We start from the raw sequence: 14071 nt of genomic DNA, 5'->3' as shown, positions 1-14071 counted from the left end.
GGGCGGTTTACAATAACATATTCTAACGAGGAATCGAATCAAAGCCGTGGAGGTAAGACCATAAAACATTGTGAGGTGGCCTGGTCGGGCAACGAAACGTCTGCCAGCCAACCGCCAAGCTCAGAGAGCACCAAGGACTCCACCGTTCAGCCCTGAGCTGCAGAGATCGTCTTCTGTTGAAAGTTTCGATTCTCTTCTGTTGGACCTTTCTCTGTGTCCAGAAAGCCTTAAATAACGTCCATAGTTGCGTTTACCTCCCCCTTTAAGGCCGTAGGTGAGAGTTGTCCGTGAGCAGGATGTGGCCATGCGTGCAGAAAGCAACCTGAATTCATTATCTGCTTGCCGAGAAAGTTTCTGTTTTATTCGGCCCCGAAAGGAAAGGAGTCCCGTTCCAAAGGGGGGCGGCTGGAGGTCCCTGTCAGCAAGCACAGCTACGCGGGGGCTCTTCCTCCTGAGAGACAGTTCTCCCCACCACGTGAAATCCTTTGGAGACCTTGGTGCTGTCTGAGCTTGGGGGTTGGCTGGCAGACGTTCCATCGCGCGACTAGGCGACATCTTCAGAAGCCAGCCAGCCAAGCTCAGAGAGCACCAAGGACGCCACAGTCAGACCCTGAGCTCCAGAGACTCTCTTCTGTTCATAACACAAGACTTCATGAAAGCGAAACGGTGATGGCTGAACTGCTAAACTAAACTACTAAACTGAACAGCCCTGGGAAGGAGGCAACAGCAAACCACTTCTGAAAAACCTTGCCAAGAGAACCGCAGGAACTTGTCCAGCAATCTCCGAGAATCAGACACAATTGAACAGAAAAGAAGAAAAAATGGCTGAACACCGGTGAAGTGGACAAAAGCCCACCAGCTGTATAAATTGCCTTTTTTTTTTTTTTGGTTTGTTTTTACATATTTTGGCCTTGTGCGGAAGGTGTAGTTCATTCCCTTCCAACACTGGGGCGGCCCTGCCAGAATGTAAGCACGTTGGTGCATTTCAGTTCGACTCCGTTTTTGCATCTGAAGATGCTCAGAGGGCGTATAATTCTGTCCTGGGTACCCAAAGAGAGCTTTTCTCTCACTGACTGAAAAGCTGTGATGCTCCCGCCCTTCGCTGCTTGGGTGAATATGAAACTCCAGAATGCCAGCTCTTCCCACTTTTGCGAGTGGTTGGCCAGGCAGGCGTCAATTAAAGAATGCAGGAAAATAGACTTTGCCTCTCGGGGAGGGGCCCCATGGTCCTTCCCCTTCCCACCGGCCGCCCTGCAGATTGCAGATATTTCTGCAGTGATAAATCTGCTTTGGAAGCACCCGCTGTCTGTCAGACTCTTTCAGAAATGTGTTTTTTTTGTGTTCATTTCCCCTGGCCCTTGACTTCCATAATTATTTCTAATAGACGTTTCAGTTCTGCTTTTGTCCTTATGCTTTTACAATTACTTCGGGACTTTTTGAACTGGGGGTGGTATGCAACTTTTTAAAAACAAAAGATAAAAGTCTCCTGCGATCCAGGCTTAACTCCCCATCTCTTCATGGGCACATTCATGCTGTGCTTTATCGCTGGGCTCTTCGGGGTTCCTTCAACTTCCCAGACTGCTTTTCAACCCGAACGGCCTCCCGTCCAGTTCAGCCCCACTGGTTCCCAAATCCGGACTGAGGTGGAGCACGTGCTACAGTCCCCAAAGAAAGTTTAAGCCCAGGCTTTCTCCAACCTGGCACCCTCTAGATGGATCAGGATGCCACCTTCTGCTCTGTGCCAGACACCCCTGGGAAATGCCAGGTTAGGCTCACCTGGACGCTGTTGGGGCCTCTCTTGTTTCGAGAGCCTGTTGCTGGAAGCTGAACGGAGGAGGCTGCCTTAGGGTCATGGCCAGGAGCTAAACTGTTTGAAGGCCATTTGCTGGTGTGCTGGGAACCCCCATCTAGGAGCAGTGGGAGAAACAGCAACACCGAGAAAGCGTAATGCGCTGCAGGTGGTTTGGCCGAGCTTGCAGCCCAGGATATCCCGCCCACAGTTGTTTCCAGCATGACAAGCAGCTTTTTAAGACTTCTTAAGTGACTTGGGTTGGCTACTCCCATTCTGTCTTGAGGTCAAAGTGACTTCCAAGCACCTAGAATCCTTTGCTGGGCAGGGGTGCCCCGTGGAGTCCCTGATGCTCTCTGAGCCTTGTTATTTCCAAAGATAGCTGTGACTTGCCGGAAGAGAGGGGTAGCGTGACGGCCTTCGTGGCTCTTGCCCTTTGGGACCGAAGCCGTCCCTCCGTCCCGGCCACCCCTTCCCGGCCACCCTTGACTTTCTCTGTCTCCCCTCAGGGAAAATATCAAAGAGAAGGAGAAGGTCGAAGTGCAGCTTGAGGAGCCTGAGGAACGGGAGCCCACAGTGCCAAGGGGGCGGAAGACCGCCAACAGCCAAGGCCGTCGGAAAGGCCGGATCACCCGGTCGATGACGAACGAGGCGGCGGCGGCCAACGCCGCTGCGGCCGCTGCGGCTGAAGAGCCCCCACCTCCGCTGCCTCCCCCGCCAGAGCCATGTAAGTCAGGGCGACAGAAAGGCGGCCCTGGGCCTGGAAACGGTCCGTGGCCCATCTCGGGCTGTCCCTGCTTGTTCTGCCAGCCCGGCTCCTGCCTTCCGGGATCCTTGATTGACTTCTCATGCCCGTGGGGCCGAGCAGCTTGGGGTTTGAAAGCAGCAGGACACCCCAGTTTCCTCTTGATTGGCGGGTGCTGCAGAGGCACCTGCTCCTGGCTGAAGATTCATTGGGATTGGGAAAACCAGAACGCTGACCCAGGTAGGGAGGCGACAGGGATCCCTTTTTTTGGCCTCGCTGGAGCTTTTAAAAGTTTCCCACTCTGGTGCCTCCCCAATGGGTTGCAGAATTTCCCGTTGCCCAGAGGCATTAAGCAGCCCCCAAGAGCCTCCTTTCTGAGGGTCCCATCTCCCATTCCCACTGCGATTACTAAAAATCAAGAATTCTGTTCCCTCCCAAATTTGAGGCAGAGTATGGGAAGTCTATCATATCTGCCTTAAAACAGATGTGGCACAGTTGTAAAACAAACAAACAAAAAAACCACCCAATCTTCTGAGACCCAAAAAAGAAAGTGAAATTCTACTCCTCTCCAGGTGGGATGTGGCCCCACCGACTTTGCATTATGGTCCCATCCTCTGCAGCTCTCGCACCCCGCCCCTCCCAAGAAGTTTGAGCTCAGCCTTTACTGAAACAAGCCTATCCCTTCTCTGAGGAACAGCAAAAAGAACATAAGTAGGCTTATGCATGCAACTAAGGGCTGAGTCCTTTGGGGGGCTGAGGAAGGACTCGTAGCTGTCATGTCCGTCGTTGCGATGTTCACTGTACATCGTAACGTTTCGCATGCCGTGGTGCTGACGCGCGTTCCGGTTGGGAGGGAGCTGCGGGGAGACCATGTATTACCAAGCTCCCGCTTGAGAGTCTGTAGCCCACCTGGTCCAGCGTCTGTAATTGTCGCCTTTGGTGTTCTTCCTCCTTTGCTGCCTGATCCTTTTAGCAGGTGGCAGCAGAGATCAGAATCTTCCTTCTCCCAAGCAGTTACTTTCCCCTGAGTTGTGCCCCCCCGCTTCTTGTAAGCACGATTAATCCAGCCTGAAATTAACATTAACCGTGTGATGTTAACATCAACCGAAGAAGGCAGAACCGCTTACAGATGTTCAAATAGCAACAAAGAAAACTGTAATTTTAGGACACAGATTGCCCCGTCTTGGTTATTTGTTTTGTCCCTCCCCTCCCCTCCCCTCCCCTCCCTCCTCCCATCTTTTCTTTTGGTGAAAGCCAAAGGATTTCCATACAATTGTGTCTAAATTTTCACCTGTGAGGACTGGCTGTCCTGTTCTAAAAATAAGAAGCATATAAAAGAAATGCACGAAGGAGGTTAGTTTATCTTCTGAAACATCACACAGATGGTAGCTGAATGAATTGCTTGTCCTTTACCAGCCCCAAGTCTGAAAACGGCTGCCTGAGAAATAAATCACTGCTGAATCACTCCATCCATGCAGTTATTTTTCTAATTTGGTGCTCAAAAAGGAACAAAAGTAACAATTCTCAAACATCCATTGCCCACCAACAGCTTCTTAGGAAATAAAGCATTGCTTTTTTCAGCCACAGTATGAAACTGGGCAATCCATGACCTACAGGCAAATTTGGCCCCTGACCCCCTTTTTGTGATTCCCAATGCAAATAAATTTTGGCGGTGAAATGCCAAACACTGGCAGGGATATTTCCTGCTGATTTGCAGCAGGAAACAAACAAAAAAAGCCCTCTTCGATAGGCTTTACATTCCTAGAAAAAAAAATTTATACATGCAAAAATCCCAAAGGAAAGGAGAAAGAGGGTCAGAAAATCCCCCGACCTCTAGGCCTCCCTCTTCCATTCCTTCTGCCAAAAATCGCCTGCCTCTAAATCACAACTTCCTCAAGTTAAGGACAGACTGGGATGTTTGGTTAAGGACAGACTGGGATAGCAAGTGTGAATAGAATTGGGACCCACTCAGGGTCTTTGGCAAAATGGGAACTGTAAGCCATATAGGTAGTCCTCGACTTATGACCACAATAGGGACCAGAAAATTTGTTGTTAAGTGATGCTTTGAGGTGAGGTCATGAGGCATCACATGACCGCACCCAATTTTATGACATTTTTTGCAGCAGTAGTTAGGCGAATCACCATGGTCATTAAGTGAATCACGTGGTTGTGGAGTGAATTATGTGGCTGCCCACTGATTTTGCCCGTCACAAGCTGGCTGGAAAGGTCAGAAATGGCGATCACGTGACCCCAGGACGCTGTATCCGTCATAAATACATGCCAGTTGCCAAGTGCCCGAATTTTGATCACATGACGGGGTGAACGCTGCAATGGTCGTAAGTGCGAGGACCGGTTGCAAGTCACTTTTCCCAGCACCATCATAACTTTGGATGGTCACTAAGCGAATGGTTGTAAGTCGAGAACTACCTGTACTCAAGGGATCTTCAGGATTTGCAGAAATGCAGAATATCTGTTAAAAATATTTTTAAAAAGCATTTACAGTAGGTAAATGTAAAAAAAAAGCATCAACAGTAAACTATTGTTTATCGAGCCAATTTAGTCCAGTGGTTAAGGCAACGGGCTAGAAACCAGGAGGTGGTGAGTTCTAGTCCTGCCTCAGGCATGAAAGCCGGCTGGGTGACTGTGGGCCGGTCCCTCTCTCTCAGCCCAACCCACCTCACAGGGTTGTTGTGGGGAAAACAGGAGGAGGAAGGAGTATTAGATACGTTTGCCACCTTGAGTTACTTATAAAAATAATAAAGGCAGGATAGAAAATAAATAAAATAAAATAAATAAAATAAACTTAAGTGAAACCAGTGCAGTTACTGAATGTACTCCGTGATTAACAGGAACTGTGGGATTTTTAGAGTGAGGGGAAGAGGAGAAATGGAAATCTAGGGCAGTGGTGGGGAGTGGGGCGCAGCACACGCTCCTTATGTTCCTGCTGGCAGATGTTGCTGGAGCTCTGACTGACGGGCGGGGGGTCCAGCCCAAACTAGGACAAAGTTCTCCGCCGTTGGCTTGCGGCGTCAGAGGGGAGACGTTCTCGCTGGCAGGATTTTCGCTGTCTTTCAAGCCCAGCCTGGAAGCGGCCCAGAGCTTATAAGCCTCTGCCCTCTCCCAACCCCGTGGGGTTGCCTGGAGCCCACCCGTTCCTTGCCATCGGACGTCAGGGGTTATGAGAGAAGCCACATTCTCACCATCTCCCAGAATCAATGCCAGAAGGGGAAAACATCCAGCAGGCTCTGGCTGGGTCTGGCAACACGTTAGGCGAAAATGGGGTTGGCTTGTTCGGGGTTCGGTGGGTTGTGTGGGAACCCAGTTTGGTTAATTTGGTAAAGTGGGGGCTCGGTGAATTTTGCGAACGTAGCCAGCAGCTTACTTTCTCTGATCGGCTTGTGTAAATTTAGGCTGGCTTCTCCCACCCCACCGAGTCAGTTCTCTGGATGCTAAATTTAAAAACAGTCTTGTCATGTGCCAAGGAGCAGGGTTGGACTCTGGTTCCCTGTCCTTTCAATGAAACAAGTGACTAATGGAGTATTTAATTTGGGGTGGTTTGGGTTTCATTTCCCCCCCCTTTTTTCTTTCTGTGGCTGTTTTTCCCCTGCCTGATTGCTGGATGTGACCTCCAAGACACCACTTGCAAGTGACTGGAGCTCGTAGTCCAGAAAAGGTTCCCCTTTTGTGCAAAAGCAACCCCTTCCCCACCTGCATCTTGGGCCAACTCGCTACTTCTACTTCCTGCCCATGTTACTTTTTAGAGAAGGCGGTAGGGACTAGAAACTTGATGTTTTATTTGTAAAGCAAACCTCACCGATTTGCAGAAGTGTGCCCCTGAGCTGTCCTCCTCTCGTTGGTCTTGGTCCTCGGTGGGCAGTGACACGCCTAGACTTCCCCCATTTTTTGAGTTAAGTCAGAGATGTGATTGATTGATTGATTACCAATGAGGGATGAGCAATTAATGACCGACAGATCTTAAATAATCCAGTTTGGAGGGAGCAGGTTCGATGGGTGAGCAAAGGCAGGGGACGAGGGATTCCCGTTCATTTGCTGCCCCAGAGAGGCTCCACTGACTCAGCTGGAGGCATTTTTGAGGCATCCGATTTGAGAAAGAGTCATAAAAGATGGGGTCGGACCTGATGCCGGTTACATAAGAGACAAATTTGTCCTCCAGCTTGGTGGGTGTTTTTAGCTTCCGTAAAACAAAACAAAACAAAACAACTATACTGCTGCAACCTGACATCCTTCCATGCCTGCACCCAGATCTGGGTTCTGCCTTTCCCAGAAATCACAAATCCGGGGGACGGAGAGAGGAATCCACTCCGAGGTAACATCCGGGCCCAGCGGGATTAACCACCTTGCGGCGTGCTTTTTGCCTGTTTAGTTTCAATCTCCGCTGTGTGTCCAGCTCCGCCGTGGCAGGTGGGGCGTTTCTCCCCAGGAAAGAAATGGGACAGGCGCCGGAGAACTTTCTCCGGCCGAAGTGTGGGCCCTTTGGCGAAGCGACGATAGATCTTCCACACAGCATCTCCCGATGGCCCTGCCTTGCATGAGCTCATGCCCGCCCGTGCACGAAGGGGACCTCTCTCCCTCTCTCCTCCTTTCGCTCTTGTTTTTTTTTTTTGATGTAATAAGAACTGACGCCCTCCCGCTGTCAGTGGGCATCGTTCCCAAGCGGCCTGAGCAGGCCTTCCTGTAAACAGATTAATAGATTATGCGGAAAGCACAAGTCCTGGCCCTTTTCACCATCTGACCGGTTCTCCTCTCTCCCTCTCTCTCCCTCTCTCTCTCTCTCTCTTTCTTTCCTCCGCCTTGTTTCAGCTTCCGCGGAGCCGGTGGAGACCTCTCGCTGGACAGAAGAAGAGATGGAAGTTGCAAAGAAAGGTAAAATGAAGCAGGAAGAAAACCCTTTTTCTTCCTTCTTTGCTCTTTGCTTGTGTCAGTCTGTTTTGTTTTGTTTTGTTTTTTAAAAAAAAACCTTTTTGGAATTGGAGGAGGGCATGTGATAAATGTTTTGGACAGACTTTCCTGGAGAGTCAAGCGTGTTTCTGCAGCGTTCCTGGGATCTAGCAGTGCCGAGAACGGTCTCCCGGTGGGCTCGGCTGCCGGTCCCAACTAGGTCAGCCTGACTCATGTGGGAGGTCTTGTCAAGCCTAATTAGAGGTCCCTGGGTTGAGCCAAGGCCCTTTGCATGCAGAAATGGGGTCTCTCTGGGCTTCAAGGCCTCGTCTCCCGACACGCAACCCACTCACGTTGATTTGAACCATCTGTAGCTGCATCTTCTCTTCCTTCTGGAGGTAACTTTTAAATAATCCCCCGAGCAAATGAGATTCTTCCTTTCGCTCTGTAGTCTCCTACAAATGGGATTTGGGGGGTTCTTTAAAGAAGCAAGGCCTGTCCAGCAAGACAGGACTTTTTAATTTTACAAAAGCATGGGGTTTGAAGGCAACTCCAGTGGGGTGGGGAGCGATCGCCCAGGGAGGGCCGTCACACAGCCTCTGAATGGCGCCCTGCTCTTGCCCTGGGCTAGTGCTGACGTGGGCTGATCAGCTGGGTGAAATGTGGTCCTGGTGCACTTTGATTCCAAGCTATGCAGCCCATTATCCCACTTCTGGAAAAGCTGCTTGATGTGCCCGCTGGACTGTGGCCAGGAAAAGCCCTCCTCCTTTCCTTGTTCCTCACAGGCACCCCCTTGCCAAAGGTGGACCAGCTTATGTAGGGAAATATCTATCCTCTTAGTTTGAGGCGTCTCATCACAAAACACGCTGGGGTGAGTTGAGCAATTGGTTCTGGCTAAGCGACCCTCCCAGGTCGACCGAAATGTGGGGCTATAACCACATTTGAAACTGGTTTTCAGCTTTCAGGAAATGTAAACGCTGCAAACGTATTATGTGTGTTTGATCTGCACAACTGGATCTTCTCAGGACTTCCAGGGAGCAGATTCCTGTTGCCCAGACAACCAAAAATGTATAAAAACTGTTCCAGCTACTTTGAGTTTTTTTTCTTTGCTTATGACTCATTGCCGGCGAGGCCATCAATTTCACTCTCTCTCCCCCCTCCCCCCTCCGCCTTTATTTATTTATTTTCCCTTGTTGAATCCTTTTTCTGCTGGTGACTTGCTTGCCCCTTTTTCCTTTGTGTCCAAACCAAGATCAGATTCATATTCTTATACCAAGATTTATATTCTGAGCTTGCTGGAAAGCAGAAAGGAATAAGAGCTCAATTCCCAGAGCATGCCTTTTTTGGGGGGGTGGGGTGGGGGGAATGCGGGTTGCTTTCTTCCAAATCTGGTTTTGCTCAGCTTCAAGGCTCACTTGGAAAAACAGCTTCTTCCTCTGGGTCCTGTGCATATCAGTGTCGGTGTAGCTGATAAGTTGATAATATCACATCTTTTCTATCTGTGAGCCTCCGTGTTGATGTACTGTGGGATATGTCAGCGTGTGGGGTGAGACCTCCCCTCTCCCTGCAATGACCGGTTTTCAAAGCGGTAGAAGGCATTGTTCTCTAGACAAGCGGGTCCTGCAATAAAACTGAAATTCTTCTTCCAAACCAGAGCAGGGTTTCCATCCCAGTTTTCAGCCAGTGATCTCGCCTCCTTCCGCAAGCCTTGAAGCCCAACTTCCTCACCCTGTCTGGGATCCCTAAAAGTTGCAGTGCCAACCTTTCTGAAGTCTGCCTGTCGGGAGAGGCCGCTTCTGGTTCGTGGCCCTGAAAGAGGCTGTGCGTTCCCCCTTTTTCTCTTTTCTTCCACTCCAGCCAGGTCTCCCAATGTTCCAGTGCCTGAGTAACATCGGACAGCTGGCTTGTTTTGCATTTGTGCGATGTTTGGGGGTCTCTCCCACGTGCTTGGCTTCTCCTCGTGGCCCCGCGTTCCCCGGAGTCTGCAGAAATTTCCTTCCTTGTTTCTCAGTTGGACCCGTTTAGTTCTTACTCTGGGCTGGGCTGGGCTGGCGCTGCTGTGGCTGGCCAAGGGGATAAAAATGGCCACGGGGGCCCTCTGAAAGATGCCCGGGCCTTCTTGTATCTGTTGTTGAAGCTTGTTGTCCAGCGCCACTGTTTTCCTCTCTGGTGGGGCGGGAGGCAAGGGAAGACCAGCAGCTCTCTGGCCCAGGGAGAATTAGGTTAAGTCAGCTGGGGAGACCGCAGCGATCCAGCAGATAAGCCCTTGGTGCTGCGGGGTCAGGAGGGCTGGGTTTAAACAATTCTTGGCACTGACGTGGGATGACCTGGGGAGAGTTCAGCTCCACGTCTCGCTGGAAACGGGAAGGCCCGGCTCGAGATGGAAGGAGGGCCGTGCCAGTGGAGAGCTTTCCGGAGAAATTTCCTCCCTCCTGGTTCCTCAAATCTCCCGGGATTTTCCAAAGAGCAGAAAGATCCCTTGCTTGCCTTTCTGATTCATCTGCCTTCCACAAGTCCTCTTTCTTTATTCCCTTCGCCTTGGTGGCAAGATGTTCTCCTCCTCCTGCAGGCTGTCTTGACGGGAGCGTCCTTTTGAAAAACGGGTCAATCTAGCATAAGTTCATACGATGCAGTAAAAATCCCGCAGGCTTTAGCAGCGTTTCTCAACCATGCAACTTGAAGAGGCGTGGACTCCAGCTCCCAGAATTCCCCAGCCAGCCTGCCTGTCCTTCAAAGCCCCTTTTTTGCTTGGGGTTCAAAGCCCTGAAGTCCCCCATCTCAAAGTAACCCAGAAACCATCTAATATCAATGTAGAGCAGTGTTTCTCAACCTTGGCAACTTGAAGAGGCTTTGCTGGCTGGGGAATTCTGGGAGTTGAAGTCCACACCTCTTCAAGTTGCCAAGGTTGAGAAACACTGGGCTTTAGCGTCAGGATATTGGTGGGGCCCAGTTTGTGTGCTTCCCCTGTGCTGATGGTGGAGTTTTATTTTTTTACCTGATGTCCTTTTTTGTTTTTGCTTTTCTATACTTTTATATGTAGGCGTCTGAATTTATGCTTGTTAATTGATAAAGATGGGCGGCCCTCTACATCCGTATAATAAATCAATAAATAGGTTGACTTTTCCCTTGTGCTATCAGCACGCTTGTTTCCCTCAGAGGCTGGGGGGAAAGCATTTTTCTCCACCCCACCTTGTTCAATTTTTGCAACTCTCCAAAATAACCCACCGCTGTTGGGAATCCGATGGGCTTTCCAGGCTTGTAGCTTCCCCTAGACCAGCCTCAAGCCAACAGAGGGATGGAAATTACAGCTGAGGATATCTGGCGATCTCAGCTAAGAAGAGAGGCTTTGCCTTCAACTGCACGTCTCCATGCTCAGGGTGCGCAAGGCAGGCATAGAGATCTGTTAGCTGTGCTTCCTTGTTTGTCGAAGGCAGCATTGGACATGCCTTGTGATGCCCATGTGATGCCACCGCTCCGTGAGCCGTGCCAGTGGCTTCCAGGTGCAATTCAAGGCGCTGGTGATCACTTATAAAGCCCTGCGTGGCATAGGGTGTAATTTCTTTATTTTTCAAACTTAGTCACCACCTATCTCATCACAGAGCGACTCTGGGTGGTTTACAATAAAAACAAGAATAAATGCTAGTTAAAAATACAATGAAACCATTCTTAAATAAATAATATAGTCCCAGGTGTAGATGTTAAAAAGTTCTTGATCTACGGGAGCATCTTTGGGGTGCCAACCAGCCCCAGTGTCGATTGTCCCTCCTCATGCCCCATGCGAGATGGCAGAGGGAGGTCCGCGCCCCCTTCCGGAAGGCTGGGGGGAGCTGCCTCACCTCTGGGGGAAGAGCGTTCCACAGGGCAGGGGTCATGGCAGAGGAGGCTCTCCTCCTGGGTCCTGCCAATAGATGTTCCTTCATGGACAGGGTCCGCAGCATGCCCTCCCTGCCTGACCGGGTGGGATGGGTCGATGTAATGGGGGTGAGACGATCCCTCGGGTAACCTGGACCCATGCCATGTAGGGCTTTGAAGGTGATAACCTAATTGCCTATCTCCTATGGTTTCTGCCCAGCTGGGACGAGTTGGCACACTCCGGGTCACGTCAGTCAATTAGTGCCATCCTTGGGACCCAGGGTGTGGGCCTTCTCTATTGCAGCTCCTGCCCTCTGGAATGATCTCCCCCAGGGATCCAGAGAGCCCCCACCCTGGTGTTGTTCAGAAGCTACTGAAGACCAGGTTGTTGTCCCAGGCCTTGGGCAAGGCGGTGACTGAGCCCTGTTGGATGGTTTTTTTGTTGATTAGACTGTCGTCGGGCTGGTTATGGATTCTTTTTCTTTTAACCTATTGTTCTTACTTTTTAAGCTATAAACTGCCTAGAGTTGTTGAGAGTCTGATAGCTTCTAAACTGATGAATAAATCAGTGTGTATCATATAGTCCAGTGTCTTTCAAACACGGCAAGTTTAAGACCTGTGGGCTTCAATTCTCAGAATTCCCCAGCCAGCATGCTGCCTGGGGAATTCTGGGAGTTGAAGCCCACAGGTCTTAAACTTGCCGTGTTTGAAAGACACTGAAATAAATATAAATGAAATTTAACTTTTTGGCCGCATTCCAACTTCTTTCACGCATGGGTATATTTATGCATTGCGTAGGATGATTTATTTATCCATTCCTCACATTTCTTTACCGCCCATCTCGCCCAAGCAAATAATAGAGTTGGAAGCAAACATAGAAATCACCCAGTCCATTCCTGCATTTATAACCTACTTTCATCTTAGGAGCTGAAGTCAGGTTACCTGGTGCACCCCTCATTTTTTTCTCACGCGGTAACTCAGTACCGGAGTATGTTTTAACATTAAGAGGGATACCCAATAGCAGTCTTTACCTATAGGATGCCAAACACTGGATTCAAGTATTCCGGTGGAATGTTTAAAACCGTCTTTCGAGTCAAAATAGTTGGACAACGGAACTGTTGACCCTGGGAAGTGGCTTTCCTGTGCTAGATGTGTCCAAGCAGAGGCTGGCAGCCATCCATCGTGGATGCTTTGATTAGGATTCCTGCCCTGAGCAGCGGGTTGGGATGGATGGCCTCAAGAGCTCCTCCCTTGCATAGCAAGCCATCCCGCGTGCTGCTTTCAGAGCATAGCCACATGAATCGTAAGCGACTGGGTTACGAGGGTGGGAGTATCACCTCTGGTCTGGTTTTATAAAGTTACAAAATTATAAATGCCGTGGAAGCAGCAACAGCCTCCCCCAGGAACAGGCCGGTTCTCCCTGAAGGCCTTTCGGGGAAGCAGCAGCGAGGGCTCACCTGGCTGGGCTTCTGTTTCGGCAGGGCTGGTGGAACACGGGCGCAACTGGGCGGCCATCGCCAAGATGGTGGGGACAAAGAGCGAGGCCCAGTGCAAGAACTTCTACTTCAACTACAAACGGAGGCACAACCTTGACAGCCTTCTCCAGCAGTACAAGCAAAAGGTGAGCAGGGCCTGGGCGTGGGGCAGGCAGGTGTGGTGTGTGAGTCGGGGGGGAGGAAGGGCTGCCTGGAAGAAGAGGTGCTGGAGCTCTTTCAGCCATCGTCATCCAGAGGGGGCTTCCCACGCCGAGAATCCTGGGCATTGTCGTCCCAACACCCACGGAAGACCCCCAGGCTGCTGTTTAAGCTTTGCTGGCTGGGGAATTCTGGGAGTTGAAGTCCACACAGCTTAGAGTCGCCAAGGTTGAGGAACCCTGGTTTAAGATACTGGTGGAGTCAGGCAGCCCAAGCTGGCCCCCAGGCTGAAGCAGTGGGTGCAGTCAGAAGCGTCATGGCCTCCCTCCCTTTCTAGTCATCTCGAAGGCCACGGGAGGAGCGGGAAGTTTCCCAGTGCGAGAGCGTGGCGTCTACCGTCTCCGCGCAGGAGGATGAGGACATCGAGGCCTCCAATGAGGAAGAGAATCCTGAAGACAGCGAAGGTGGGTCCCGAAAGGAGGAGTGGGTTCAGACACTGGGCCTCCGGGCAGAGCGGCCTGCTTTGTAAGTGTGCTCGGTGGCCTTGGAAAGCCTTGGCGATGGATAAATTTTAAGGGGAGGGTCGGCAACTTGGTTGGCCTGGTCGAGCAGGACAAGAGACAGGGAGGTCCAAATTACAGCCGTCCTTCCTGGGTTTTCATACATTTTAAGGAACTTCTGTGTCTCCCGTAGTTTAAAAGAAATGAAACCCTGTTATACGCCAAATTCCACAGTTGAAGCATCCCTCTATTTTTCCAGTACAGGTAGTCCTCGCTTAATAACCATTCGTTTAGTGATGGTTTGGACTTACAGCGGTGCTGAAAAACCGACTTTCGACTGGTCCTCACACTTACGACCTTTGCAGCATCCCTGCAGTCATATGATCATGGTTTGGGTGCTTGGCAACCGGTTTACTTTATGACCGTTGCAGCATCCCACGATCACATGATCGCCATTTTTGACCTTCCCAGCTGGCTTCTGGCAAGCAAAATCAATGGGGAACCACGTGACTCACTTAATGGCCATGTGGTTTGCTTAACACCTGCAGTGATTCACTTAACGGCCACCGCAAAAGTCGAAAAATCAGGTCAGGCTCGCTTAATGACCGCTTTGCTTAGCAACTGAAACTCCAGTCCCAATTGTGGTTGTTAA

General features: G+C 50.4%; 1 protein-coding gene across 3 annotated transcripts in view; it reads left to right on the top strand.

The window, feature by feature from the left end:
- The window catches only part of NCOR1 (nuclear receptor corepressor 1), a 116387-nt gene that overhangs the window by 55808 nt on the left and 46508 nt on the right, over window positions 1-14071 (top strand). For all 3 annotated transcript variants that reach the window (XM_063295684.1, XM_063295667.1, XM_063295676.1), the window contains 4 exons: window positions 2299-2516; window positions 7356-7418; window positions 12767-12906; window positions 13257-13383. In XM_063295684.1, coding sequence (XP_063151754.1) covers window positions 2299-2516; window positions 7356-7418; window positions 12767-12906; window positions 13257-13383 — 548 coding nt within the window. The remainder of the gene's footprint in view (window positions 1-2298; window positions 2517-7355; window positions 7419-12766; window positions 12907-13256; window positions 13384-14071) is intronic.

Source organism: Candoia aspera, chromosome 1, assembly GCF_035149785.1.
Source record: "Candoia aspera isolate rCanAsp1 chromosome 1, rCanAsp1.hap2, whole genome shotgun sequence".
NCBI classification, from domain to species: Eukaryota; Metazoa; Chordata; class Lepidosauria; order Squamata; family Boidae; genus Candoia; species Candoia aspera.
Note: the sequence above shows the minus strand (reverse complement) of the source record. Positions and strands in the feature narration are given on the sequence as shown.